This window comes from Coturnix japonica, chromosome 1 (assembly GCF_001577835.2).
Source record: "Coturnix japonica isolate 7356 chromosome 1, Coturnix japonica 2.1, whole genome shotgun sequence".
Lineage (NCBI taxonomy): Eukaryota > Metazoa > Chordata > Aves > Galliformes > Phasianidae > Coturnix > Coturnix japonica.
The window spans coordinates 21,997,443-22,012,735 of NC_029516.1; the positions used below are offsets into that span (position 1 = coordinate 21,997,443).

A 15,293-nucleotide genomic window follows, 5' to 3' on the forward strand; every position below is an offset into this window, starting at 1 on the left:
ATCTGGGTGGTTAAATAATCACAGTATAGAACAATGATACATCCTTACAAAATATTTGCCTATAACTTTCAAATGTTTAAGCATCAGACAACAAAGCCGTCATAAAATTGGCTGAATGTCATCTTTATGTAGAACATCTGGATGATTATTCTCAATTAAAGCCATATGTTGTGACATGATTTGAGCTTTTTCTTTTTCCTTGTGTAGGAGTTCTTTACAAGGCCCGAGTTTCACCTTTAACATTTGTAAAAAGTTAAGAATCTTTTATGTTTGCTATCTTTTTCTTTTATTATTCTGTTAGTGGTGATTTGTTAGTAACTGATCTTAGCTTTGGAATAGGTGGCCTTTATGGTTTTTAGATACTTTCCCCATCCCCACCCCCCTCCCCACCTCAAAATTGGGGGTTTTCATTACTTTGAGAGGGAAAACTAGTGAAGAAGAATTGGAAGCATATTTCTATCTATTCAGTCTTTACCTCTGAATTTCTGTCAGGAAACATGGGGAATGACCATTTGCCATGAAACTGAGAAATTTTGCTTTGCTGTTCTCATCAGCTTCTATGTAAGACCTGATTTTGTATGCCTTAAAGTGATGTTTTTGTGTGTCTTCTTGAATGGAGGTTACCAGTGATAGCCTTGTAAAACAACATATAGTCACATATTTTCAGGGTAAAAGAAAAGAATGACGACAAAAAATCATCTATTTAAGAGCTTAGATTTCAAGCTATGTGATTCTGACAGAAAGAGACACTTTGCAAGTTACACATTTTTGAAGAGAAATATGAAAGAGTGAATAGTGCAACTCTTGGTTGTTTCCAGTATCGCAGGGGCTCATGCTCAGGAGAAATAACTGTGTCTCCACTTTGATACATTCTACTTCATGGTAGAGAGTTCCACTGATGCATTGGCATAGCTGGTGATTGAGCAGGCCTTGGCTGTTACGCAGCACTGCCATAAGATAGTTTTGAATGCTTCTTCTGAATGTGTATGCCTTCTATTAAAAGTGACTGAAGAGGTCCGTTTTCTTTACCACTTCTTGTCTTAAATTCTTTTGCGATTCTGATCAGTGATCTATGGAGAGCATTTTTTTTATAGTATGAATTTCTATTGCTCCATTAGACCATAATCCACCCAGATATTGATTTTATTTAACTTGCTTAATTTTGACATATTATTTCTCAATTCCTTTTACTGTTTTCATCCTTTCTGAAGTAGCAACCTGTTAGATAATCATCACTCTTCAGAGTTTCCATTTTTTCAGCCTCATTAACATCCTAAAAGTTTACACACAAGTTCTTCTCTTATATTATTTGACTTACTACTAAAAACAGATGGAATACATTCATCAAATGCTTTTTGACATAAAATTCAATTCATTAAAATGTAACTTCCTTTTAGACTTTGCATAGATATGAGTATCACAGTGATGAAGAGAGGAGGTTTGTTAAGGTTTGTTAACATCATAGTTAAGTTCCAAGAAGTAGGTGACCATCAAGTAAGTAGTCATTAACAAAAAACAGGCTGCAGGATGCTCTTTCTTCAGTAGGCAGTGACATCTGCATTTACACTTTAAGTCTGCTCTGCGGAACATTAAATGTATAGCATCTCATGTGATACTTTGAAGACATTCACTTACACCTGCATAAAAAGCCCCTGCACCTTCATTCTTAATTAATCATAATATAACGTACTTTTTAATGAATATATATTCATTGATAATTCTGTTTTGCTTAAACAAATAGTTCCAACAAATCATTTCAAGACAACAATACCACCGAATAAGATTTATAAATATGTTGTTTCAACCACTTTCCTCCTTCAAGAAGTCTGTTACCTTTTCAATTTTATTTACAAACCAGAATTTACCCCACTTTAATGTAACATGTAAAAGAAGGTTCTACTGCCTTCTGTGCTAGTTAGCATTAGAAGGCTTTTTGCCACTTCCTAATGCATATATCAAAAGAAGATATTAGTATGAACCTATCAACATCTGCTGAAACAATTTTAGTATATGTGGAAAAGGAAATTAGTCAGAGGAACAAATGCTCTTGAAAGGAAAGAAATTTTGTATAAGGGTTCTGGAGCAGCCTTAATTCAGTTCAGTTGTTCCACAGCAGCGTAGGACACGCAGTCCCACTTTTGATGTTTATCACCAGCTGCTGCATGGAAGACTTGGACCTGCTGAACTTTTAACTTGGCGGATAAATGAAGGGGAGACACTGAAATGTGTTGGGCACAAATTGCAGCATTAACCTTTAAAGTGTTATTGCTTATTCTGCTGCTGATAATGGAAGCTTGTTTCAGAAAATGTGTACAACAAATATCAAATTAGATTATTACTGAAAAAAGGAGTTAACAATGTAGTTTATACTATGTGGTTATTTTTTCATTTTTTTCTCATTGGGCTTATTTCTTATGTTTTAATTCATTGTGTTTGTTGTTTTCTTTTCTTCTGCCTTTTGCTTTAGTTCCACAGTAAGACAGATACTGTTGGAAGGTCTTGCTTGCTGCCTTGTATTCATGTTTAAACAGCGGGGAATTGGAATAAGCTAAGTTGGAAGCTACTTTGAGAGATAACTTTATCCACTCTTCAGCTTCATGAGCAGGACAAATGTCAAGGATGGATCATGTTGCTGAGTGTCTTGTCCAGTTTACTCCTGGAGATCTCACATTGATATGCTATACATTCTCCCTGGGCAACACATTCCAGTGCCTATCTATCACTGAGAATAATTTGTGTTCCACCAGAACTCCCCTCTGTACATCACAGGAGGACTGCTACTTGTCCATTCTGCATGCAGACCTCTAACATGGTTTTCCATGGTTGTCTCTGTTTTATACTGAAGAGTCCTATTTCTGCTTGGCTCTCTATCATAGAGAAGCCATCTTGTATCTTTCGTCGTTTTCCTGTCTGAAGTCGTTTTTCAGGTCTGCTTTGTTTTTATGAAGTCTGTCCTTGATCTTGCATAGAACTACAGACTAGCCTTACTCACAGAGAACATCAGGCTCCTGTTCTGTAAGTGGTAGCTGCAGTCTTATTTCAGTCTCCTTGCTTCAAATCCTGTGTAAGGATTTAAAAGTTGTGTATAAATGTGTTGTTCTTCCTGGGCTGAATTTGAAAGCTGTTGTAATTCTGTCTCACTTTTACCCTACTACAATAGAGAATTTAATGAATTAACCACTTAAAGTTGTTGGGTTTTATCTGCTTTTAAATATGCTTACCTTCATTAGCAGTTCTCCAGTTTCCTATTGGAGGATTTGTCTTAAGTAATAATTTTGCAAAACGGTGGCATATGTAGCAAAACTATAATTTCCCACAGACATCTTAATACACCTTTAAATATTTTTAATCTCAGTTCTGTAATTAAAAAGGTAGTTGATGTGCAGGAGAAAAAAGCGGACAGCTTATAAATTCATACAGCACCTCTTACACTATAGCAGTTGTGATTACCTGCTGTAGTGGATGCATATTTTTCTGGTTTTGAAAATCTTCTGTTTGAAAATACCTTCAGTTAATTATTTGCAAGTAGACATTTTAAATGTTATTTTCTCTATATATTGCTGTGCAATTGAAGTTAATGTCAGGCACTACTAATGCTGTTTTAGCACAGACACCAAATTATGCGGAGACTATTTTAGAGGATTAATGACCCGTGTGACATTAGGCTGCACATTCCCCAGATAACAAGTGCCATCAAAAGCAGATATCCTGGTATTGCTATGAGCTGTTATGACATTAAACTCGGTGCTGAAAGATGTAAGAGAATTTTCTGGTTTTAGTATTTCTGTTTCTCCTGTTTACTGGGGAAGTGCAAAGGGACGGAGCTATCATAAACTAAAGAAATAAAGTGGAAAACTATTATGATTATAATTTTTATACATTTCCATCATTGTTTTCATCAGGGATTGTTTTGTTTGTAGCTTAAGATATTCTGATTTATCCCCTTTCTTTCTCTTCTCCCCAATTTGCTACTGCAAGAACATGCTTCCACCTCACATGCCTTGGCACAGCTGTTTGTCAGCTGCCCTGTGAAGAAAACTGTGGGGTGGATCCTGCTGAAAAGTTGTTTAGGAAAAGAAGGTAGCTCCTGTTTGTGTCTCTCCCTCAGTTTGTTACCAGTGCTGCCCCACAGGAAGCTTTCCCAGGACCGCAGAGTGGACAAAGCAGGATGTCAGTGCTCTGCTGTTGCTGTGGAAACAGAGCTTCATGGAGTCAAAAAACACCTATGTTTTTATGATGTATTTCATTCACATACCAGAAGTTCTGGTCTTAGGTGTGCTCAAAGATTCTACCACATTGGATAAGCTAAGTTTATAAGCAAGCACCTGGCTCCAGCATTCACAAGTTGGCTGTTTTTACATCAGAGATCTCTTAGAGTAAGATGCAATAGATATACTTCAGACAGTGTTACACAGAAAACATTTTATTACCTCAGAAAATTGATGATTCTCACTCAAAAGAATGCCAACACGGGAAGTAAGAAAACGCGGCACTTCCTTCTGCACAAAAACATTTATACCCATTTGGAATTGTGTTTTAGGTATTGTCAAGTTGATCGTGATCCAGCCTGTGTTCTCTTTCCACTTCATGGTGCTCCTTTTGGCAGACAAGTATGGAAGTGGTATTCTTTGCCTAAGTCAGGCCGGTCTTATGCTTCTTAAAGCTTAAAAGGGGCCCTACTGAAAAGGACCATGGATGTTATGTCTGGGAAGGAGCGTGCTCGGTTCTGTCCTGTTTCTTTCTTAGGGTTTTTTGTTGTACTTTTGTTTTTCTTTTCCATGTGCTCGAGCAAGTATCGATGTATAGTAGCCACTGCAGAAGCCTGGGGCTAACAGCAGATTTCTAATAATGGTGTTAGATGTCTGTTCAAATGTTAGCAGTTCTCTTTGCTTAATGCTATGATGTCTGGAAAACTGTAATTACAAATGAATGCCCAGCGTTTTGGCAGTGTTCCATGAAGTTCTGAAGTTTATTTCAAAATATCCTGGTTGTCTTTTCTTTTAAAATGTTTCATTATTAAGGTAAATTTTTTAACAATTGGCAAATTTGATGTGAATCATAACGTTGGGATTATTATAGGTAGTGATGTATAGGAAGAGCTGATGTACTTTCACTCTTAGTTGAAGTGCATTATTCATGTTTGTTAGTCTAAGCTTACATACATGATTTTGATGAAGCAGGGGTTTATTATAGTAATATTAATATGCATGTGCTTAAATTTGACAAGTATAGATCTTAGAATCATAGAATGGTTAATGTTTTAAGGGCCCTGTAAAGATCATCTAGCCCAGCAGCCATGCCATGAGCAGGGACATCACGGGACATCACTCACTGGGTCAGCTTGCCCATGGTCTGAACCAATCAGGCCTTAAACACTTCCAGGAATGGGTTATCTGGGCAGCCTGTGTCAGCATCCCACTACCCTCTAAGTGAAGAATTTCTTCTTAATGCCTAATCTAAATCTACCCTAAATCAGTTTAAAACTCAGTATGACCTTCTGATATTCTCTGCTATTTGCATTGTCAGTAGGATGTATAAGAAGCTACTAAGAAAGTGGCCACTGTGATTCAGGAGAAATTGAAATGGTATGATTTACAGGATTTTGTATTGACGTCTTCCAGTTAAAAAATAAATTAAAAGAACAACAAAACACCACAGCTCATCTGAGTGTTATGAAAAGGTACACTATTTTTTGTTCTTCTGCAGCTGTTAGAAGTTTTTAAATTAAAAAGCCAATTTGCAGGAGAGTAAAGTAGATGATCTGAGTAAAATTTTCAATTTTAAGTGAAAGCCAACAGACGTTTTAATTTTCCTGTAAGACTGATGAATTTCCTGACCTCTTCTCTTAGGGTGTATGAGCAATTAATATGTCTTGAAAGCAGAAAATGTATTAAGAATATTTTTAGAACTATCCTTGGTGCAGAATATTCATTTACTGTTTTGCAGCTTCTGCTGTGGCAATGATAGAGTGCCATGCCTGTGAGAGCCTCTGATGCTTTGGTACACTTAAGTGCCTTGGCAGCCTCAATTGGTGTTTTGACATCCTTCACTCAGTGTTTTTCTTTACGGTGTGTTTCTTTTTCTTTCTTTTTTAATGCTCTTTTATTCAAGGCATCTATTTTTAACCTGCTTTCTATTTTTATTTTTCTATGGCATGACAAGTTCCAGAAATACACTTATTAGCATTGGGTTTCAGTCTGACAGAGTACTAAGTCTCACGTACAGTGAAAGGCTCTATCAGTGCCTGATAACTGCTGACACATGTTCAGCTTAGAGGAGACAATGGAGATTATGTGCAGCTCTGCCCATCCCTGCTGATGTGTTTGAGACTAGAGCAGAACACAAATAGTGATGTTAACATTCATCTCTGATAAAAACGTCTTCTTGGGTATGGAACAGATAGCCATAGGTTATGGTAGTTTCTTCCATTAGACAGGACTTGCTTTAGGACCAGCACTGCAGCTTCCAAGACAGAACAGTAAAAACTGAGAATACAGGAAAATGTTAATGAGTGCTGGATTGAAGTCTCAGTAGATAAATGGGAGACTTCAGTCAAAATGATGTTGTTCTCACCTTTCTGTTCCATTCATTTTTCTGAGCTACGTATAACAATATAACACAGACTGCTTCAGATCTGAAGTCCATCTGGCCAAGTATCCTGTGGATACTTGGAGTTACTGGATGCCTCACAGTTCTTTTATTAAATAAGTAAACTGTCATCATTTATTCTCCTTCCTTGTTTATGACCTTACACAGAAAGTAGGTGTTTATATTCCCTCCAGTCTTCTCTAAGAAAAACATCCATAGTGTGGATCATTCCTAATGTGGAAACTGTTCCAAACTTCTGGTTGTCTTTCTTGTCCTTCTTTCTTACCTAATTCTGATACAACTCTTCTTATTTTGAGAATGGTAATTGCATGCACAGTCCAAGATTCAAACAAAACATCAATTATACAGTTGCAACACAACAGTTACTCTCTTCTTTATTTTTCTCTTTGCTGATCTCTGGACTTCAGAATGAAGCTCTGATGGGTTTTGTGGTTTTTTTTCTTATTTTTTAACCTACAGCTGAACTCCTACCTTGATATTACTCCCTTTTCTTTGATGGCTCACTCTCCTTATATAAACTGAGAGGCTTTTACACTGCTGATGTTTTATGTATGGATTGTGCCTCCATCTCTATTTAAATTCTTAACCTTTTGTGTTTGTCATCTTGTTTGTCTGCTTAGTGCTTTAGTCCATTAAGTGTTAGGGCTGGCTTTGGTTTTGTTTCCTTTCCTGCATAAAGGTTGAATTCCTAAGCTATGCAATTCCTGTAACTCCTGTGTATAAAGCCACAAGCTGTAATATAGTCTCTCCCCAATAAGTATTGTATTTTATTTTAAAACATAATATATACATTGAGGCTTTGAAATGTTAGACTAGTTAGAGGTTATTTGTAGTGCAAATATGTGAATATTTTCTGGTTTAATTTATTCCATCAAATTTGAAAGTAGATGTAAATGTTTTCAAGCATCAGAGTAATCAGGAACACTTGCATCTGCTGCAATTAAATTATCTTTTACTTTTGTATTTCTTCCAAAGTTTCAGTGTTGTACACTATGTAAATGCAAAAGGTGGGAATTCACTAAGGTGCATTATTTGTAGCTTGCCCCTGGAGAGTTTTTCTCACATAATTCTTACCTTCTTTGATTTCCAATGCTCTGAATGGGTGTTACCTTTTATGGCCTTTTCATATGTCGAAGTTATAAAATCAGGCTATTGGAAGGGCATCCAAACCTATTTCATTAGCCTCTTCTGCCCCTTCCTCCTGAGGCCTTACCCATCAAAATTTGCTTATTCTTCCTCAGGTTTTGCTTATTCCTCACTGAACTTCCTGAGTTTGAAATAACTCTCACATTTAATGTATATATATGTATGTTATTTTTGAGATTCCTCTTTCTGATGGCATTTCTGCCCACTGTTTTGTGTTCTGATTTTTGAAACATACATTAAAGTGCTGCTTTGATGATTAGTTTGATTTTACGGTAACAAGCCTTCACTTCCTATGTTTGTACTCTAAGCTACTTTAGAGTACTTCCTTCTGCTTTCTGTTACATCTGCAAGCATGAAAACACCACAACAAAATCTTTCGATTTAGGATAATTCTGTTGTTTAGTTTTCTTCTTTCGTTTTATTTTGTTTCATAAATTAGGTGAGACTTCAGCCTGAGGTTTGGGAACATTATTTTTTATTTAAAAAAAATTAGAAGCCATTATTGATTTGTGGCCTTCTTATGTAGTGTGTATTAAATGTTTCAAAATACATTTAATCTGAAATCGATCTTGTTGGGCTAAAGAACCAAAAAATTATCAAGCAAAATTACATCCAATCTTTACTGTGTAATATTTTGGTTTTCTAAAAGTAGTATGGTACTGTATTTTGGAAATGCAATTGTGCTGGGGATTTGGGGAGGGTCTTGGTGACATTTTTGCTCTCTGCTTCTCTGTGATGGATCATCCAGGCTGCATACAGAGACCCCATGTCATAAGAAACCTAAATGTGAGCAAATCTCTGTATGTTTGACGATACCATCAATTCTTCTTTAATTTTAAAAATACCTATTTTGTTATTGTAAAAATGCTTCAGGAGTTTATTGCTTGCCTTTAACTAACATTTTAATACACCAAAGTAGGAAACTGCTTTAGAATGTTGTTCTTCCCTTTACCTCTCAGTTGAGCGTCTGTTACTTCTGAAACTGTTCCAAGCTGAAATTTCTGTACTAAATTGAGAAGCAGGAGGTTTTACTTAGCAAGTTGTATTGATTGTAATGAAATGTCTGCAGCACATCAGCCCAAGTCTATTAGAAATTGGAAATACCTAAAGGAAATACTTAAAAAACATAACTTTCCTTGTTGTTAGGGCCTGTTCTGTGTGTTCTTGTATTCCAAAAAATACATTTAGTTTTATTCCCTTATCTTGTGTTTTTTTCTTTTATTAGGCACGACGCAAAGAAGTTTTTATCCAGGAACGATATGGAAGGTTTAATCTGAGTGACCCATTCCTGGCTCTTCAGAGAGACTTTGAGGCAGGGGCTGGTGAGAAAGAAAGGAAGCCAATCTGCATGAACCCTCTGTCCATTCTAGAAGCTGTTATGGCTCACTGCAGGAAAATGCAAGAAAGAATGTCAGCTCAGTTGGCTGCTTCTGAAAACAGACAAAAGAAGGTACCCTGCTACCATTTTTTTTCCCCCTTTTTCTCTTCCTGAATTGTTCTTTCATGTCACTTTTTAATTTGTGCCTTTGTCTAACTTCATTATCATCTCAAGTGTTGAAAATGTATCGCTTAGTTGTTATATATAGTGAGGTGCTAGTTTTCGGCTGATGTTTTGTGTACACCTCATGTGTTCCATAAATATAACTCTAATTAAGGAATAAATAAAATAGAACAGTACAAGTCATATTAAAAAGCAAGCTGGTATATCCACATGGGAGAGACCTTGACTTGTCCTGCACAACTTGCTCTAGGTGTCACTTTCTGAGTGGGAAATTGAACCAGATTACCTCCAGAGATTCAGTCTTAACCAGTCTGTGATTCTGTGATAGCTTCCTTCACATTCTGAATAGTTTCTTATGTCAGTGCATAGCCATAAGTCCGTCCGTGTACATATGTTGTTCATCCATCTTTTTAGAAAGAGTGTCTTAGAGTATGGAGGTACGAATGCATGTAAGATGACCTTATATATTAGAAACGTATCTCAAAGTCAGAATATTGCTATGTAAATTTGATTAGCAGTGTCTAAATCTACAGGAACAGAAGAGGATGATTTTGTCCCTTGTTTCCTAGAAGAAAACATGATTCTTTTTTTTTCTTTATACCATAATTTTAAATCTCTCAATCTTTATTTTGTAGTCTCTCTTACCTTGAAAAATACCTAAACGTCTATTACACATAATTCTAAAGTTTACAACTTTTAAGCTAAACTTGAAAGCTACTCTTGGAACAAAAAAATAAAAAATGTTTTATTGCTTTTAAACTGTTAGTATGCCAACTTTTTTATTCCTATAACGAATAGGAAATTTGAGTGAGAACAGGACTTGAAAATTTGCTGGCTGGTATTAAACAAGCGTGTGTGTGATTTATGTCTTTCTCTTTGAAATCCAAATAGAAATACTGCTTCAACAGGGCATCCTCTTAAGCTTTTTGGTTTGTAGCAACAGTTGTCATTTCTTTCAGCCATCTTCACTAGCCCCTATGTAACATATTCATTCAGTGTTTTACATTTCCTTGGTTCCTCATTTTCTTGTCCACCACTCTCTTCAGTAGAGGGTAATAAAGGTATTTGGAGGGATTTCTAGAATTGTTCAACAAAATATGGTGACCCTGTGTAAGGAAAAAAAAAAAGTTAAGCCCAGACAAATGCGACCTAAAGACTCAGCCAGCTGTATTTTCTCTAAGAGTGGTTCTTCCTTCTCTAGACATGTGACACTTGTATCTTTCTGTTTCAAATTGCCTCTCATACTAAGTGATGAGGTGTTTGTACAGTTGTGCTTAATTTCTATGGATATTACTGGAATCAAGCAGGCTCACAGTGAACTCGTTTTTGTGGAAACTTATTTGTCTATATATAGTGACACTGAAACATTCTTTGGATAAAATGATTATTTGATACTTAAAAAGTCAGAACAATGTGCAAGGACGCACAAAGGAAAATGAAGAGGTGCACAAATGACTATGGGTTGCAGGCTTCTGTTACACCAAATATTTAACCCCTAGGTGTCATCTGCTTTGCATTAAGTCTTGAGCCTCTTCCATCTCTTTCTATGCCTTTCCTAGAGCTGCTGACAAAATTCATTTTGAGGTTTCCTAGAAACTCAAAGCCAGATCATCAGAGTTGACAGTTCTTGATCTGTCAAATGTTGGCAGATAAGTTAGTACTGGAATGCGTGCTCAAAGATAGAATTCTTGATTGGAAGAGGACTGTTGACATGATTTAGTCTAACTTTGAGCTCAAAGTACATTTGGTCATCTGTGAACTTGTCTACCTGAGTCTTAAAAACTCTCAAGAAGGGCAGTATTGCAGCCCTTCTGCACTACCATCATTAGGAAGAATGTCTTAAGGGGAAATCTGTCATGTTACCTTTTAATGAGGTTCAGCCTGCCACTACCAAGAAGAATATGGTTTTGTCATTGTTGCAATAGCCCTTCAAGGAGTAGAGTGCTGATACTAGTTCCCTTAGTCTATCTTTTACTAGACTAAGTAAGATCCCTTGACATTTCCTGACAAAGCATGTCTCTCGCTCACATTTAAAAGACCTTTGCTGTTCAGTTTTTCACTGGTTCCTGTCAATTTTCTCAATAGACCTTCCATTCTCCTTTTCAGAAACTTCTTGGGCACATTTCCAAGTGTTTGTATTACCAATATTACTTAGTGTATCCATACAGTACACTTTACAAAAAAATATATTTCTGTTTGTAAACTCATAATTAATCACAGCTAGTTCCAAATCTGTCATCCAAAGGAAAAAATACTGGGTAAATATTAAAAGGTTTTGTTTGTTTGTTTTGGCTTGTAGTTTTTGTTATTATTCAGGAAGATATACCCAAAAGAAGGAGGGGCAGGGAGATAAAGTAGAAAGAGAAACATCATCTCCTCTAATGCTGCTCCTGCTGATTTGAAATCAAACATGGGATCTATATATGTAGGTCAGGAATTCTTTATTTATATTCAATGTTTACAAGTGAGATAAGGTAACGATAAGCCAATTTCATCACATCTGTATGTTAAAATCTACCTATATTTTTTGAATGTAAGATAATATCACAGCAGTTCTTTTAGAAACCATCGTTTCTTACTCTTTGCAGTGAATATAGTACCTGATAGTGACTTAAACTCTGAAATTAGTATCAATTTGACCAGAATACTAAAATCTGAATCTATACTCTCAGTCTTTCTCCATCTATTGAAGTGAAACATTAATTCCAAGTAAGGTCTTTAATATATGACTATTTGCCACAGCTTTCCTCAGTTGGTATTTTTTAACATTGCGAAATATTACTGGATTGTAGAAGCATGAAACAGTTTCCTGTTGCAGTTAAAATTAAACTGTTATGAGCACTTGACTTCTTCTAGGTGTCTGAAAGTTTTTTTCCAGAATGGTAACAATGCCCACTAGAAAATGCACGCTAGCAGTACTAGTTCAGAATTGAATTGTTCTTCCTGAATCTCTACGCAAGTAAAACTGATAAATCTGAACTGATGTAAAGAGTAGAGGAGAAGAGGTGTTCACTGTTTTTCATTATCCAGATGAGCCATACAGGAAGCAACTGTATCAGTACGTGAAAGTAGGAATAGAAAGAACGAAACAACCAATTTTTCTTTTGTTGTAGTTTGACATATGTAAAAGTTTGCCTGGGAAAACACAAAGTAATTTGTGTCTCCTGACTATTAGCTTCTATTTTATAAAAGGGTGCATTAATCTGTATTTTTCCAGTGCTTTTCAGTGACAGGGCCTTTGAAGAAAAGCATAGTCAGTGGGCCAGATGAGTTAGAGGCGATGACTGTATGAATGAGTGGAAAGTTTATTCTCATCTGTTATTTGCACATAACAAGTAGTCTTATGATACTAGCCTACAATGTAGTTTACATGCATCACAGATGTCAGTGAGACATACCACTGTTAGAAAGTACAGGAAGATATTTGTGTCTGCACCCAAACATTTCTCTCAGAAATGAATGTATTGTTATAAATGTAAATAAATAAGATGGTCATTATGTGCATTTCAGTGCTAATCTTCAGTCTGAGGAAGACCTAGAACCTAAGCCTTTCATTTCTCTGCTCAAAGTCTTTGTCTGAAGCTTTCTTCTTGCTTGTGGCTAATTCCTTTGCAGAGAAGAGGAACCTTACAAAGTAAAACAAGTTCAATCAGGTGCATAATTTCAATGCTTGCCTAATTTCTGGAGACCAGGCAGCTCCTCACTCAGAAATCATGAGAATTCAATCAGTTAATGGAGACTCTATGTTATCAACAGGAAAAAAAATAAGAGATAAGTTTACTTATCTCTGGAGAGCAATTCAGAGAGTATCTATATCTTTCTCTTCCTTATAGGCATTTTCATGAGAAACTACCAATCACTTTCCCAGGCGGACAGGTTCATTTTAGGTGTACTCTCAAAGGTTAAATTACTAATCTCAATTTAATAGTAAGTTATATTGAAAGTCTCCTTCTTGTTAATGCTTTTTTGTTTGTTTGTTTGTTTGTTTCTGTGTACCTTCTTACAGCTGGAAATGGAAAAATTTCAGTTACAGAATCTTGAGCTGGAGCACAAAAGGCTATCTGCTCGTCTGGAAGAAGAACGAGGCAAGAATAAGCACATAGTGTTGATGCTAGTGAAAGAGTGTAAACAGTTATCTGGACGAATTGTAGAAGAAGCCCAGAAACTGGAAGAAGTCATGTCAAAATTTGAAGAGGAAAAGAAAAAGGCTAGTGAACTGGAGGAGTCTCTTGCAGCTGAGAAACAAAAGAGTACTCAAATGGAAGCTCAGATGGAAAAGCAGCTGTCTGAGTTTGACACAGAGAGGGAGCAGTTGCGTGCCAAACTTCATAGAGAAGAAGCACACACCAGTGACCTCAGAGAAGAAAGAGATAAAATGATAAAAATGATTGAGCAATTAAAGAAGGAGAATGAGAGTAAAGCTAATCTTTCTCTTAAAAATAAAGAAAAAAGTAAAGATAGGAGTTTTGTTTCTGTTTCTGTTGAAACAGAAGAACCAGTTTCAAGAACTATTGCCTGCCAAACAGATCCTGTAGCTGTAGACAGTAGCGCTGAAAACATGAAGAAGTTGCCTTTGACTGTATCTGTGAAGCCTTCTGCAGTGAACCCCTTAGTGTCCGGCAATACAAAAATGAATGTGTGTGCTAATGCAGCATTTGTGAAGCCTGTCATTGATAGGCAGTCTTCAAATAATGAACTTGTCCCTCCTACAACTCCTGTTCTTACACAGAGTCCAAACAGAATTGAGGAAAATGGACCAAGTACAGGCCTATCACCTGATTTACCAAGTAGCACTTCCCCTCTTTCAAATAGTACTTCCCTTTCCACTCCTTCTGCACCAACTGTTGCAACTCAGAATTACTCACTGACTTCATCTATGCACAGTTTGCATTCCGCATCTGCCAGCTCTACTGGCCAGCCAGGCCTAAATCCACGAATCCAAGCAGCTAGGTTTAGATTTCAAGTAAATGCTAACGATCCAGACCAAAATGGAAACACAACCCAAAGCCCTCCCTCAAGGGATGTATCCCCTACCAGTCGTGACAACCTAGTTGCCAAGCAAGTAGCTCGAAATACCGTGACCCAAGTCCTTTCAAGATTTACAAGCCCTCAGAGCAGCACTCCAGCTCGCCCTGGGGTGTCACATTCAATGGATGCTGGCACCTACCCCCCAGTCGGTAGAATGAATTTAAAGACGCCTAGTGTATCAAGAATTGACAGAGGAAATCCTCCGCCTATTCCTCCTAAGAAACCAGGGCTTTCGCAGACTCCTTCTCCACCACACCCACAGCTAAAGGTTTTAATGGATAGTAGTCGATCCCCAAACACAAGTGCAAAAACTGATAGCAAAACTGTGACCTCACCTCTTTCAAGTTCACCACAAGGAATCAGGGTAATAAATGAGGAAATTATTTCTAAGTCCTCACCTCAGCTGCCACCAAAACCTGCTATAGATTTATCTGTGGCACCTGCAGGCTGTGCCATTCCAGCCGTAGCCACATCTCAGGTGGGTGCCTGGCCTTCCCACTTCCCTGGACTGAACCAACCTGCATGTTCAGAAAATTCCTTTGTCATTCCCACCACCATTGCCTGTAGCTCCTCCATAAACCCTGTTAGTGCTTCATCCTGTAGACCATGTGATTCAGACAGCCTCCTGGTAACAGCATCAGGTAAAGGGATTGATATGCTACAAACTGTCTCCCTCTAAAGTAATGTTTTGTTTTTACTCTAAATCCCTCAGTTGCTACATTCACTTTTTTTTTTTTTTTTTTTTTAATATTCCTTTATTTCTTTATTTTCTAAGCACTGAAATTTCCATTGATATTTTTTCCACTTTCCAGGGGTATGGAAATTCTTCTGCATGATTAATTAGTTTGCTTCCTCAAGGAGGTCTCCAATTTGAATGTTCTGTTGTTTGGGGTTTTTTTGTTTGTTTGTTTTAATGGTAGATTCTTAATGTCTACAGCAAATAAGCTGTAGTTGAAATATTAAATAAGCTACCTTTTAAATATTATTATTTTGAGCTATAAAATGTTTT

At 36.8% G+C, this 15,293-nt stretch overlaps 1 protein-coding gene across 4 annotated transcripts in view; it reads left to right on the forward strand.

The window, feature by feature from the left end:
* The window catches only part of CTTNBP2 (cortactin binding protein 2), a 76,104-nt gene that overhangs the window by 24,555 nt on the left and 36,256 nt on the right, over positions 1 to 15,293 (forward strand). For 3 of the 4 annotated variants that reach the window (XM_032442906.1, XM_015853526.2, XM_032442907.1), the window contains exons 3-4: positions 8,981 to 9,205; positions 13,263 to 14,925. In XM_032442906.1, coding sequence (XP_032298797.1) covers positions 8,981 to 9,205; positions 13,263 to 14,925 — 1,888 coding nt within the window. Of the gene's footprint in view, positions 1 to 8,980; positions 9,206 to 13,262; positions 14,926 to 15,293 lie in introns of those variants that run through there. The other variant, XM_032442909.1, reaches the window with a different exon arrangement.